At 42.0% G+C, this 15,397-nt stretch overlaps 1 protein-coding gene across 1 annotated transcript in view; it reads right to left on the bottom strand.

Annotated features, from left to right (window-relative positions):
- Window positions 1-15,397, bottom strand: part of Arhgap35 (Rho GTPase activating protein 35) — a 121,793-nt gene that overhangs the window by 53,669 nt on the left and 52,727 nt on the right. Inside the window, exon 3 of the mRNA XM_078031811.1 lies at window positions 4,282-4,426. Within this exon, the coding sequence (XP_077887937.1) occupies window positions 4,282-4,426 (145 nt within the window). The remainder of the gene's footprint in view (window positions 1-4,281; window positions 4,427-15,397) is intronic.

The raw sequence follows: 15,397 nt of genomic DNA on the forward strand, positions 1-15,397 counted from the left end.
ATTTTATTTTTACGTGGTGCTGAGGATTGAACCCAGGGCCTTGCACGTGCTAGATGAGCGCTCTACTGCTGAGCCACAACTCCAGCCCTTAAAGGTTTAACAACAATAAAAATCAGAGGGAGAAAAGGACAGACATGGAGAAATGTTAACCACCTGAATACCAGATGATCCTTGTACAACTCTTAACAACTTTTTAGTAGGAACTATCTTGAATTGAAAAGTTTGGGGAAAAAGAAAACAGTCATGAGTGTTCACACTTAAAGGTAATGTCAGACATTCAAATGAAGGGAAGGGAGACCAAGAATACAGCTGGTGAAGCTAACAGTGATAACCAGCTCTCTAAGAGCACTTCTGTGGACTGAGTACCATGACATGTGTCCTGTGTATGGGTCTCTCCAAGCCCTCATGGCCCGCTAAGATGCAAGGTCTGTTGTCACCTTGTTCCACAGATAAACAGATGACAGAGCAAAGATTCTAACCCAGCTGGACTGTAAATCGGACACTGTTAATACTTCAAAAGGCCTCTTAGCTATTCTGCTTCTTAATTTTAAGCACATCAGGAGAAAATGCTACATGGTTAAACAATCTGTGCAATTGTCATTCTTGTTGGGGCAGTAATGGCAATGGAACCCAAGGCCTCCTGTGTGCTAGGCAAGCACTCTACCACTTAGTTACACCCCAGTCCTTGTGCTGTGGTCACTTACGCAACATTACACAGCAATGCATAAGGCAGTCAAGTTTTCCATATTTTCAAAGAAGCTGTAGGAGATGAACATATTTAATTTTTGTTTGCCAATTATAGTAAATAATTTTGTTCAAAAAAGTCATGCTTGGGCTGGGGCTCAGTGGCACTGGGTTCACTGTGAGGCACTGGGTTTGATCCTCAGCACCACATAAAAACGAATAAACAAAGATATGGTACTATCTATAACTAAAAAATATTAAAAAAAAAAAAAGCCATGCTTGCCTGGGAGCAGTGGTACACACATGTACTCCTAGTTACTTGGGAGGCTAAGGCAGGAGGATGGCAAGTTGCCTGGGCAACTGCAAGACCCTATCTCAACATAAAAAAAATAAGAAGGACTGGCAGAGTGCCCCTGGGTTCAAGTGGAGGAGAATATGTTTCCACAATGTATTTAACATCTGAGGAATATGACCACAAAACAATGTCTTATGTAAAATGCAGGCATAATAGTTATGGAGTGGGCTGGAGGGGTCAGGAGCATGATATGCACCTGGCAGACAACCAGGGATCATGAAGCAGTTTTCCAGAAGAGAATGGACTGAGGGAGTAATGATAGGACAACAGAAATAAAGTAGAGGGGGAAAGTCAAGAGATGAAAAGTAGATGTGACATACTTGGGGCTTGATCAGATGAATCTGAGATGACCTTGATGCTCCTAGCATTCTGGGGCAGTGAAACAATCCAGCTGGGCTTTTTTTTTGTACTGGGGATTGAACCAAGGGTCACTTAACCACTAAGCCACATCCCCAGTCCTTTTTTATTTTGAGACACTACGTTGCTTAGAGCCTCAATAAGTTGCTGAGGCTGGCCTTAAACTTACAATCCCCCTGCCTTATTAGCCTCCTGAGTTGCTGTATCACCACATCAAGCCTAGTTGGGCTTTAAGAGGAATAGCTTAGTGGGTGGCTGGAGGAGGGGGAGGGCAGGGTGAACAGGTCTTTAGAGCTAAAAGGATTCACAATTAGAATAGCAGGGAGAGGTGTCACCTCATCAGAGGATGCACAGATCTAATCATGCTGAGTTGAAAGTTGGAGAAGCCGGACAGGCAAGGCAGGTCAACCCACCAGTACACTCAGCTAGAGGGCAAGTGGGGAGCACAACACCCCATGCCACTGCCACTACTTAAGGAGGCTCAGAGGCTCCCAGTGAGAAGTATGAGCTCTTGACAGAATACTACTAATCAATGCAGGAATTTAGAAAACTCTAGTGATCACTGTACCAGCAAGTCATGGCTGGATGCTCAAACTAGTGGGTCAGGGCTGGGGGTGTAGCTTAGTAGCAGAGTGCTTGCCTAGCATGTGGGAGGCCCTGGGATCCATTCCCAGCACCTCCTGTCCCCTCAAAAAAGAGCAAATCAAACTAGTGGGTGAAAGTATTAGGAGAGATCTACTACTTATACAGTCTCTAAGCAGCTCCCTACTAATTACCCTTTGGGTCTAAGGGGAAATGAGCAGCTATCCAGTGTAGCAGCCTGGCAGACACCACCTTCTTCAACTGATCAAAGTGAACAGCTTCAGGGATAGGAAAAACAACATCACATACCTCCTGATGTGATGCACTGGGAAGGACCCAGCACCGCTACCTGCTGTTCCTGCCCAAAGCACAAAACCAAATTTAATCATGAGAAAACACCCAAAGGAAAGAAAACAAAAGCCAAGTTGAAGGACATATACCAAAAAATTGACCAGAATTCTTTAAAATGAACAAACTGCTCCAGATCAGAGACTAAAAAGATTTAACAACTACATGTAACATGAGGGTCAAATTAGGACTTGAACCAAAATAATTTTTGTATGCTGCTATGAAAGACATTACTAATGAAATGAAAATATCTAAAGATCACAAACAAGATTAGTACTGAATTAACTTCCTAATTTTGATAATTGCTTAGTAATTGTATAAGAGAATATTTTCAGGAATAATCACTCAAGTATTTGGAAAACAAGGTGCATCATATCTGTGACTTTCAAACATTTTATAGAGAGAACCATAAAAAAAAAGAGAGATACACAGAAAGGATGACATAGCAAATGTGATTAAATTAACATTTAGTCAGGTTGGGAGTAATAACTTACAATTTGTACAGTTATCAAGTATTTCAAAATAAAAAAGTTAAGGGGAAAAAGGTGTCTCACCTCCCGCCATGAAAATGACCCAATCTCTGAAGTGCAGGAGTGGCTTCAACCACTCTAATTTGCTTTCTGAAGATTTTATCCTTGTCTGAGTGGAAGGTGCCAGGAAAAAAACTGATATGAAACCAGCGTCAAGGGATGGACACTGAGAAGGTTTTGGGTACAGAATGGACTAAGCGAGGCCACAGATCTGCTTGTTAACCTAGCATGCTTATCAACCCTAGGTGCCTGTCACATAGAAAATCCAGGAAACAACCACAAAGTCTTTGGTGAACTTCAACTTGAAAACTATCTTCCCTGATTTAGCACTTCCTAAGCAAATATTAACACTGTCACTTCAGTTTCACAGGCTGCTGCTGAAGAGATTGGCAGAGGCTGGTGGGCTATCTATATCACATGGTACTTTATATCATTACAGAAAACACTGGCATTAGAAAGAACATTGAAAGAAAAGTACTTACCCTTTTCAAATTAATATAAACTTGTATTTTTTGAGTTTAAACTTTTGAACCTAGGATTACTTAACCACTGAGCCACATCCCAGCCCTTTTCATCTTTTATTTTAAGACAGGGCCTTACAAGTTGCTGAGGCTGGCTTTGAACTTGCAATCCTCCTGCCTCAGCCTCCTAAGTCACTGGTATTATAAGCATGTGCCACCACTAAAGCTCAAATATTGATACTCAGGAACCCACACAAGCAAAAGGAGCCAGCAGAAAATCAGGGAACAAGTGGTGTGAAAAATCGAGGTCAAAGAGACATGGGCGCTCTAAACAAATTGTTTTAACACAAATAAAATCTAGTCATTTCAAGGACATTGAAGAAAATTTTAAGACAGTCTGCATTTGTGATAACTCCAAGTTGTCAATGTGGCTGAAATTCAGCAGCATGAGCACAAGTTATCCAAGCATTCTGTTTTCTTCTGAAAAAACATCCTATTGATACACAATTTTCAGATACTTATTCAACAATGCCAAAGGTTGTAATATTTACAATGATGCATGAACCAAATGTATGATGTGTCCAGTATAATACAGAGAATATGATGATAAATATGACTCTTTCCTTGCCCTGAAGGAGCTTTCAGATCTACAGGGGACACAGGCAGGCAAGTGACAGCAGTGCTATATACTCTGGCTGGGTACAAAGTTGGCCAGAGGAGAGACCTACCCCATCACATTGCAGTCCTGAAGCCAAAACAGCTGCCAAACACTGAGCACACAACAGCTTCGCAGCTGCATGAAAATGGAAGACCCAGTCTGACAGCTGTCAGGATGCTGGGCTCTTTCTCCTGAAGCATTTCACACAAAATTTTATCACAGCTTCCAGAAACTCCAGAAGGCCCAGCTCTCAGAAAATTTCCTGTAGACAGTGAAAGGTCTTGTATGCTGCAAAGTCAGACTCACCTGTAGCTTCAATGTACTCAATGCACCTTTCAATAAAAATGGGGATCGGCTTCTCTGGAGTTACGACAGTTGTTAAGGGCACCCCAAAGTAGTTACTCTCCCAGGTTGCCTTTGTGATGGACGGTCGAGGTTTGGGCTTTGGTTTCTGTCAAAGAAAAAGGAAGCACAAAAATAAAGTGAGTATTGTCATATATCAGTAAGGCTTCTAGAGAGGAATGCACAGTGGGGTAGAAACTGATGGAAAGATTGCAAGTAAGATAAAAAGACCCACTTGCTCACCTCACTAATACCAGACAAGGTGCCAGAAAGTTGCCATATAATCACACCTTGAGTGTTGAAACCACTTTATTAGAACAAAGATGTTTATAAGAAGCAGGCCAAGTTTATTTAATAAAATAACAAAAGATGACTATCCACATCCTTTATCAGGGATGCACTGGAGTAAACAGGAAGTTTTCCAAATAGTCCACATGGATAAAGTTGTTATGTACTCAGAGATGGCTAAAACCTTCAAAAGATAAAAGCTAGATCAGAGAACTAATAATTTCTTCTTTTCAGAAAAGACACATAGCGTACACTCTGCTAGGGCTTACACCCCCAAGTAAGAATTCTTTGAGAATTACACCCCAAAATAATATTCTTTGAGAATATCCTGTGCAAATATCCTATCCTTTGAGTACCAAGTACCAAAAAAAAAAAAAAAAAAAGGACAAAATGCACACTAATACTTTAGATTAGGGTGATTTCCTAGTGGTTTCCACATAAGAAAATGGTAAAGCCAACTAATAGAATTACTTTACTTTGTCGTGTTTTTTTTTTTTTTGTCTGTTCTTTCCCAAAGTCATCTTCTTTATGAAGTAGTAACAGTAGCAGCAGCAACACCAACTATTTGAGAACTTACTATGTACCAAGCAAGTTCCAAATTTTATTTTTAAACTTTACAAGATTCTGTTTTACAAAGGAAATGTTTCAGGTGTCTAAATAACATAAAGAGTAAGTGGCAGTGCTTGGGACTCAAACCCAGAAAGGTCTGTTCAAGTTAATACTGAAATATTCTGCTCCAAAAATTATTCAACCCTTTCATTTTAAAGCTCACATGAGGATGGGACCCTGTTATACACAAATGGTAACTTTCCGAAAGCCATAGAAATGTACTTGACCTATTGTTAAAATATCTACTAAAAAGAGGAGAGTAACCAAATAGGATCAAGATAAACACATCCAGGTGTGTCTTCAGCAATTTGGTTTCCTTTCCAAGTTTATGAGATCAATATAGAAGGGCAGATTTACTTAGAAATGTACACAGGCTATAAACCTAGTTGGGGATTTTACATTAAACCCCCTGGAGGAGACAACTTACTGCCAGGTCATCAGCTGGCCTTTCCCTTTCCTTCTCCTGCCCATTCGCATTCCTTTTAGTACCCTTTATAAGGGAACAAGTCACTTCCTGTTTAGTCTGAGATTCTTCCCCATCACCACTGGCCCCTGCCAAGTACCGGGCATTAAACCCAGAGGTGCTTTACCACTAAGTATAAGGTGGATATTTTTTTAAATTTAATTTTTTTTTAGAGAGAGAGAGAGAGAGAGAGAGAGAGAGAGAGAGAGAGAGAGAGAGAGAGAGAGATTTTAATACTTATGTTTTAGTTTTCGGCGGACACAACATCTTTGTTTGTATGCGGTGCTGAGGATTGAACCCGGGCCGCACGCATGCCAGGCAAGCGCGCTACCACTTGAGCCACATCCCCAGCCCTTTAAATTTAATTTTAAAAATTATTTTTCCCCAGTGTTGGGCATCAAACCCAGGGACTCATGTATGCTAGGGAAGTACTCTCCACTAAGCCACATTCCTAACCCAAGTTTTAAAAAATTTGAGACAGGCAATTTGCAATCCTTTTGCCTCGGTTTCCTGAGTATTTTGGATTACAGGCATGCACCACCATGCCCAACTTAATCTGAGATTCTTTGAGAATATTCTGTGCAAATGAGTAGCAAAGAGGAGAACACACCAGGCGTGATGGTGCACACTACAATCCCAGTGACAGCAGCCACGGCAGGAGGATTGCAAGTTCAAGCCAGTCTCAGCAACTTAGTGAGACCCTGACTCAAAATAAAAAAGAAAATGGGCTGGGGACATAGCTCAGTGGTAAAAATGTCCCTGGATTCAATCCCCAGTACAAAAAGAAGAAAAAAAAAAAAGCCCATTTCTGGTCTGCTGGTTGGTAATAGTTCAGAGAATAAACTAAAGGCAAAGAGAAGCCCATCTTCCCACACTCTGCTGAGTGGTTCAACATAGAGGACACTGGAGTCCTGGAGAACTACACTAGCCACAAGGTCTGGCCCTTCCCATTATGATATGTGCACTGCTGGCCAAAAATTGTGATGTGGTGCCTAAATCAAACAGGCTCTGATTTTTACCAAAGAATTAAGCAAAAGAAAGTTAGTGATATATGATCTATCTTTACAGAAGATAATATTTCCAATCTAAACTGTCTAGCATATTCTACTTGTATAAAGCACAACATAAAGAATTTAAGCTTTGGGGGCTGGGGTTGTGGCTCAAAAGCCCTGGGTTTGATCCTCAGCACCATAAATAAATAAATGAATGAATGAATGAATGAATGAATGAATAAATAAATGTATTTTAAAAAAAAGAATTTAAGCTTTGATTTGGGTTTGGTGGTGCACACCAATAATCCCAGCCACTTGGGAGGCTGAGGCTGGAAGATCACAAGTTCAAGGCCAGCCTCAGCAACTCAGCAACTTACAAAAAGGTATTCCAAACAAACAAACAAACAAACAAGCAAGCAAGCAAGCAAATAGATAGAAAGACAGATAAGAAAATGAAAAACATAAGCTTTGAAGTCTAACAGACCTGAGTAAGAATTCTGACAAGTTCTATGAACTGGGTCAAATAATGTGCCATATCCACCTTTGTGAAGTGAGGCTTGGTCACAGGGCAGTCATGAGGGTTAAATGATATGAGGTATGGAAGTGGCTCAGCACCTTGTACATCCAATAAACAAGAGTTCTTATAAAGAACTGAGTCCTTCTGTTGTTACACATTATTGCAACCAGATGCATCAAGTAATCCTCTCACTGAAAAACGTCCCTAACATTTAAAAGGTTAGCTCTAGAGCATGAATAACCAAAGGCAACCATCTGTGTTTAAACAGTGTTCTTCTATTAATCCTGCCAAATTTCCCTGTCAAAACTAAACCAAACAGCATTGTTCTTCAGTAAAACTGATTTCCAAGTAAACTGGTATAAAGGGGGAAAAAATGGAACTAAAGGGAATCTGTGAGGAAGTGCCTCCTAATCAGAAAGCCTCCTAGACAGTTCTAGTAGCCAGCCAAGTTTTCTCATATTTTTTCACCTTCTCAGGACCAAACAAGATGATGCAGGTATGTTGTATTAATGAGAGTTGGCTAAAAAATTCAGCTCCAAGTCAATTAAATACTTTTATGCAGCAGACCTAAAGTTCTTTTACATGCATTCCTTCACTCAGGTTCACAATTTATCTGTGGGTGTGGATGTTAAGAACCCCACTGAATTTTCCTAGGGAATCCAGTAACTTTTCCATCAAGTCAGTATGACTGTAAAACCCATGCTCTCAGTCACTGCAGTGTACAGTCTTCTGGTGGAAGTTCTTGGGATAACTGAACACTTGAGTGTCTGGAGAACTTCTCATGGCAATAATATCCTCCATACCAAAGTCCTGTAAGCTAGAAAAGGAAAGAATGGAGATGCACTATGACAAATATGTCCAAATGGCTTCCAAAGGGTTTTGTTGAGAGAGATAAGAGAGATAGAAGGCTAAATTAGCCAGTTGCTCTTATCTCTTTCACCTCAAAAAGTCCAACAGCTAGTTCAATCCTCCATTCGTGCAATGGAAATGGAGACCAAGCTCTGAAACAGCATCAACCTCCTTCTGCTGAAAGACACGGATTTTTTCCACCCCTGACCTTTTAAGAGTTAAGCAAACTTTGGTTTACCAAATGTGAAATACATCCTTAAGATAACTGCAGATTCTTTAGGGAGTCCCAAAATTAAGTAATGAGTTCTTGTTCAATTCTAAACCTGCCTAGTAAGGAAATCAGGAGTTTGTGGTGTGCCGAGCCAAACTGCAGATACAGCAACTGACACTTCAGGCATCTGAAGGATTACTGGGCACACTTCAGCTGGAAATGCCATTCTTGAGTGGTCTGCCAGAAGTCTCCTGCTCCCAGTCAGACACGTGTCCCTCGTTAAAGAGTCATGGGAAGCACTCTCAGCAGCAGGTGCTTAGGAAAGATAAAGTGACACCACTCAACATTCATCTTCTTTGGGGGACACTCAATAGGTTAAACTGAAAAAGCTTTTAGGAAGCCAACCTCTGAGACCCATCTACACATCTGTGCCTCAAAGTGTAGAACACAAGTGGGTCAAAAATAGAAGTGACCCAGATGAGTACTGAGTGCCCTGCACAGTCATGTCAACCTCACCATCACCCTGAAAGGTAAGGGCAGATGCACAGTTCAGAAGGGAGGCTGGGAGAGATTCCAGCCCAGTGTGCAGGGTGCTGTCATCGATGACTGAAGGCCCACGCTCCTCCCTCCACAATGAAATGCCACTGCAGATCGGGGGCTGGATCAGCCTGACTCACTTTCATCTTGACTTCTCAGCACCACATATAAATAAATAAAATAAAGTCCACTGACAATTAAAAAATATTTTTTGAAAATAAAAAAAAAAGCCTACTTCTAAGTCTTGAAACTAATCATGTGTCAAAGTTTATAAACAATGGTTTATGCCAGTGCTGCATTTGGAGGAAGAGATGATTGGAATCGGCCAGTGGCCTCTTGGCTTTTTAGAAACAGGGCAAAAAGGCAAAACTCAAAGACTGTGGCAGAGTAGGAAGCTACATTTGTCACTTGCCTCTGTTCCCTACTGGGGTGTAAATCTACCCCACAGCCCCTCCAAACACACCAGGGCAAGATAAAGGGTAGAATGCCAGCCATGAAATAAGGAAGAGCCTGGAGAAGGAGTGCTTCCTTGAGCATGGAAGATGATTCAGATTTAGGGCTTGATGTGCAGTGGGATCTCAACAAACATGCTGAGCAGTTCCCAATAATGCACCTGATCAATATTCCTTCCCTGTTTCCACACTCGGGTGAGGACTGCCTGAGTACAGATCTCTTCTCCTTGTGTGATGTGCTCTCACCTTGTTAGGAACAAGGCTAAGGGCCCTTGTTCACACATGGACAGTAGTGTTTATCAAAACCCCTTTTTAAAAACCAGATGAAATGATTAATTCCATCTGTCATTCTAGAGGCACTGAATAAGGTACAGTCACTTACGTACACACACACAACTATTTTTCTACTGGTCTAAGTTCCTAGAGGACAAGAATCTTGGTATTTTTCTTTTTTAATAAATTATTCAAGCTCACATAGCAAAGTGGCAGCAGAGCTAATACCAGGACCAAAGTTGCCTCCTACCCTTGATGAACTTACACTCTGACTGGTTTTTAAAAAAAAGGGGCTGGGGATGTGGCTCAAACAGTAGCGCGCTCGCCTGGCATGCATGCGGCCCGGGTTCGATCCTCAGCACCACATACCAACAAAGATGTTGTGTCCGCCGAGAACTAAAAAATAAATATTAAAAATTAAAAAAAAAATGCAGCCCCAACAACAACTGACCTGGACATCCATAGGTAAGAACTGAGTGACAAAGCCAAAAGGCCGGGAGGACTGTCAATAACACAGGCAGTTTCAGGGCTCCAGTAGAGAAGCCAGCCACCCTCTCTGGATAAGAATAGTGTATCTTCTGTGGGAACAGCAGGCATAGCTCCTCAATGATTCCAAATTGTCAGCTTCAAATATTTTCTTCTGCTCTCCATAAATACTCTTATACATGTCTAAGCACCTATCCAGACTTTTGGGTCAGATAATATGAGTTGTGTACCAACTAGCATAGACTACCAGGCATTAAACCCAGCTGCACTTAACCACTGAGCCACATTCCCAGCTGTTTTTATTTATTATTTTGAGATAGGACTTGCTAAGTTGCTTAGGGTCTCGCTAAATTGCTGAGGCTGGCTTTGAACTTGTGATCCTCCTGCCTCAGCCTCCCCAGCTGCTGAAATTACAGGTGCTGCTGGGATTACAAGCATGCATCACCATATCTGTCCTTAGCATAGCCTTTTAAATGCTGGTAACAAAACAATAAAAAGGGGCTGGAGTTGTGGCTCAGAGGTAAAGTGCTTGCATGGCATGTGTGAGGCACTGAGTTCAATCTTCAGCACCACATAAAAATAAATAAAGATTCAGTGTCCACCTACAACTGAAGGGAAAAAAAAAAAAAGACAACAAAAAACAGAATCCAGGGGCTGGGGTTGTGGCTCAGAGGTAGAGTGCTTGCCTTGCATGCGTGAGGCACTGGGTTTGATCCTCAGCGCCACATAAAAATAAAGCAAAGATATTGTGTCCACCTATAACTAAAACAAACAAACAAACAAACAGAATCCATCCAGGCACAGTGGTGCACACCAGCCATCCCAGCTACTCATGGGGATGCTGAGGCAGGAAGATTGTGAGTTCAAGATCAGCCTCAGATACTTCGCAAGTCCTTGCCTCAAAATAAAAAATAAAAAGGGCTGAGAATGTAGCTCAGTGGTAAAATGCCCCTGCATTCCCTCCCTAATACCAAGAATGCAGGCTTTCTTTTCTTTTCTTTTTTTTTTTTTAAAGGCACAATACAATATACAGAACACAGTGTGGAAAAGGGATGGCATCATCTGAAAGGGAGAAAGAGGAAAACCAATATAAGTAGAGTGCCAGAGGGTCACACACATGGTCAGGTTGGTGGTGACACACTCTGGACTAACTGTAAAGGCAGGAGTCTTAGAAAAACTGAAAGATTCCGTAAGTGATACTACTCAAGCTTCCTTCACGTTTTATAATCAACACTGAATCTCTGATCAGGAATTATCTTTTTCTTTTTTTAAACTTTTATTTTAATTTTTTAGTTGTTGATAGACCTTCTTTTTTTAATTTACAAGTGTTGCTGAGAATCGAACCCAGTCCCTCACACATACTAGACAAGTGCGACACCACTGAGCCCCAGCCCCTTTCTCTCTTTTTCAAAAGGAAATTCTTGTTACTCACTTATGCCCCAAATGTTCTCCAACTTCTGGCTCAGAATAAATCCAAGCTCAAGTTTAAGATAAAACCTGTGGGCAGACTAATTCTTGCTGGTGAAGTCTATTCTTTAAGGACAAATGTTCAGATTTGATCTCCTTTAAGCTGGCAGTTAGTAGTTGAGAGCATTTTTAGGAATGAACAGGAAGGAGCATGAAGTCCTGGCCTTCCTACCATTCAGGCTTCCTGAATGATGGGGAAAAAAAGGAAGGCCAGTCATCCATCACAGACCCCAAATAGAGATCATAGCTTTCTGTTCTAGAAAGGCACGAAGTCTGGCAAACCTGGTCCATTCCTGTTGCTCTCAGTGACTCACTCAATTCATAGCCAGTGCAATGAGGGACTAAGCAGGGAGGAGGGCCTGCAAGATCCGGACATGTTCAATGCCCTGCCTGGAATTCTATGCACGTTGATGCTGCACTTCCCAGTGCTGTGGCCCCTTCTTTATCTGCTTGCCTCTTCCTGAACACTGGATGGATTCATGTGCAAGTCCTTCCTTTTGGAAACAGAGGTGATTTCTGACTAAAGTTGAAATTATCTGGGTTGCTACAAAGGTATTTCAGCATCACCAGGTCTAGAGAACAAGTTAGCTCAGAGAAGCAGCACAGCAATACTCTGTTCTTTGAAAAACAGATTTGGGTAGCCTATTTTATTGATTTACTTATTTTAAGCACAGGTGTGCTGAAACCTAAGGCAGAAAGTTAAAAGACAGTCTATTCTTATCACCAAAACACAATACAGAAATTCTTCAAGCTTAAAATAAACTGAGAACCCAGTGACACCAGTTTGAAACAATTTCTCAAAGTTCCAGTGGCTACTTCAGGGTCTCCTTGCCATTATTGTTTTCTAATCAACTAGACTCTAATACCAGAAACAAACATAGCATCATGGCATTCTTAGGGAACTGTGTGGGGAAATGGGACTTTGTTTATGGATAACCAAGGTCCTTTGTTTGAATGAACAAATTGAATGGATTGATTGAGTGGTCTACTTATGTGTGCCCGACCATTGAATATCAGTAGCTTGTGGATTCAACTCTAAAAACCCAATGGGAGTAGAAATCAGAAGACTGGGTTCAAATACCTCAGCTCCGATGGCCAGGCATGGTGGCACACACCTGTAATCCCAGCCACCTGGGAAGTTGAGGCAAGAGGATTATAAATTCAAGGCCAGCCTGGGCAACAGAGGGAGACCTTATTCCAAAATAAAATTGAAAAAAAAGACTGGAAATGAAGCTCAGTGGTAGAGCCCCCTCAGTTCAATCCCCAGTACCACCAAAAAAACCCAAGCAGAACCACCACCATCTCACTGAGTAGGGCTAGCTTTTTCTGAAGCACACGCTGAGTCTTTCCTGAGCAGGTTACAAAGAACTCAGATCTCATAGCATTCAACTTGTCTGTCAAATCAACATCCCGCCCAGGGGAGCAAGCGGTCCACTTCTCCAGCTGGTTTTTATTCACACTAGAAACTTTAACTCTGCTCTAGGCCTCACAGAATGAGAGCTGTGTCCACACAAAGCCACAACAACCAGCCAATTCACTGAATCCAATGAAATAAGCCAATTCACTTGGGGGGATGGGGGGGGCCCACAAACTGTCAAACTGGTTACTTGGTGCCTTATAGACCAAACAATGCGTGATTGAATTGGTTAGCTTTTCAATAGGTTGTCTTGTCATGTGGCAGCTACAGTGAGTGAAAGATTTTCTTTATCATTCTTTTTTGTCTTTTTTTCTTTTTACACAAAAATAAGAACACATCAGATAAAAGGGTAAACAGCCAATAACGTCCTCTCTTTATATCGTGGTCAAACACATCAAATTCAGGACATTTGTGGAGCAAGACTCCCGAGCTTATTTCTTGGCTTTAAAATAAGAGCCGCCGATCTCAATCTCGTCTTTGCAAACGCATGGCACTGGGAGACAGAGACCATGTGCAGCACCAAAGCTTTAGACAAAGCTCTATTCACAAACCTCGCTGAAGTGCAATCACAGAGTTTCAATTTCATTCAGCGGAGTGCGGAAGGCTCCCACTGAGGGTGGGTTGCTGAATGGTTCCTCTGGGAAAAGGACCCAGAAGGAGAGTCAGCTTTACAGTCTGCACTTTCATTAGGAGAGATGAAAGCTCTTCCCTCACTCTGACTCCAGTTTCACAGCGAAGAACTAATCTAGCAAATTAGCCAAGGGCACTGGGTAATTTTTCTTTCTCCCCCATTGGTGCACTGGCACCCAGGACAGAGTTTTTTTCACTAGGGCAGTTGCCAGGGGAAGTACCAAGAAAGCAGACAAGTAACACAAGGGTTAAAATTTACACAGAGAGGAGGCATGGTGTTGGTCAGCTAGGCCAGACCAGCTGTCTCCTTTTTCTGAGTATGACATGCCTATTTCACTTTCAGGTCTCCACTCAACCCATGCCAACGCTTCAGTCTCGTTATACACCAGCCGCTAAGGCTTCCCTGGTCTGCCCAGTGTCCATTCCTCCAAACCTAAGAGGAAGGTGCTCCCTCTTTTACAGCAGGGTATGGAAAAGTGAATCATGTGTTCAAAGCCCAAGGGAGGAAACAGGGGAGCTGAGATCTGACCAGAGGCCCCCTGATTCCCAGAGCCTCAGCTGCTAATCACTATACCCCATTCTACCTGAACATCCCTAAGCCCTACTGTGGGCTCTCTGCCCACACCCAGCCTTTCCTGGGCAGAAGACCCATTTTCAGTAATTGTGTGAGTTTTGCTACCCCAACTGGGTGCTGATACCTGGGCAAGAAGGAGCTGGGCCATTCCGCACGAATATTTGGCATGGAGGAGGGACTGAGGTGTTTTCCACAACCAACTGAAGTTTCAGTGCCTGGCTTTCCCCTCACTTCAAATAAATGTCGTACTGCTTTGTCATGCCAATAAAAATCAAAGGCCAAATCCCCAACAGAGGGGCTGGCTTGGCCTTCTTTGACTTGATGGTATTTTGCTTTTCCAGTAAAACAAGTATCAATCTGCATTTTTTAAAAAATATTTTTTTTAGTTGTTAATGGACCTTTTTTTATTTATGGTCAGCATATGTGGTACTGAGAATCGAACCCAGTGCCTCACACGTGCTAGGCAAGCACTCTACCACTGCGCTACAAGTCCAACCCATCAATCTGCATTATTTTTTTTTTTTTTTTAAATATGGTGCTAGAGGGGCTAGGGCTGTAGCTCAGCAGCAGAGCACTTGCCTAGCATGTGTGAGGAACTGGGCTTGAAAAAAATTAAACAAGATAAAGGCATTCTGTCTATCTACAACTACAAAAAAAAAAGAATTAAAAAAAAATCAATTAAATAAATGTGGTGCTAGAGATTGAACCCAGTGTCTAACATGTGCTAGGCAAGTACTCTACCACTGAGCCACAACCCCAGTCCCCAGTTTGCATTCTTAATGGCAGCAATTTTGATAGGAGATTTGCTCTGGTAAAAAAGGCTTTCTTCCTCTCTGCACTAGGCTGACAAAACAGCCATGCTCAGTTCAAAAGATCATTTCTCCACTGCAGGAAAAGACAATTTCACCTTTCATTTACTCTTTTTAAAGGATATTCCTAAACTGACTTCTGGCATGCAATTACTCTTCAGCCAGAGGAATTGTTTTTATTTGACTCAAAGAGACATGGTCCACATCACTAAAGATGGGCCAGCAATCTTGGCTCCTTGCATGGGGACCTGGCAGCCCTGAGTGAGGGGGTTCCAGGTGAAGAGCTTGGCCACCAGCAAGAACACAGCCATCTCTGCAGCTCTGAGGCCAGCTGTTCCTGCTGAACCTGCAGCAGAGTGACAGCTCTTGAAAGCACAGCTTGTTTCAGAATGTATTTTAAAAGCATCACTTGCAGTATTTAAAAATGTCGCCAGAAGTCAGAAAAAATCATAATTCAGTACGCTATTATGCCACCTTCCTAATTCCCAGGTGTGCAAACACCCCAC

This window comes from Ictidomys tridecemlineatus, chromosome 15 (genome assembly GCF_052094955.1).
Source record: "Ictidomys tridecemlineatus isolate mIctTri1 chromosome 15, mIctTri1.hap1, whole genome shotgun sequence".
In the NCBI taxonomy this organism is placed as follows: Eukaryota; Metazoa; Chordata; class Mammalia; order Rodentia; family Sciuridae; genus Ictidomys; species Ictidomys tridecemlineatus.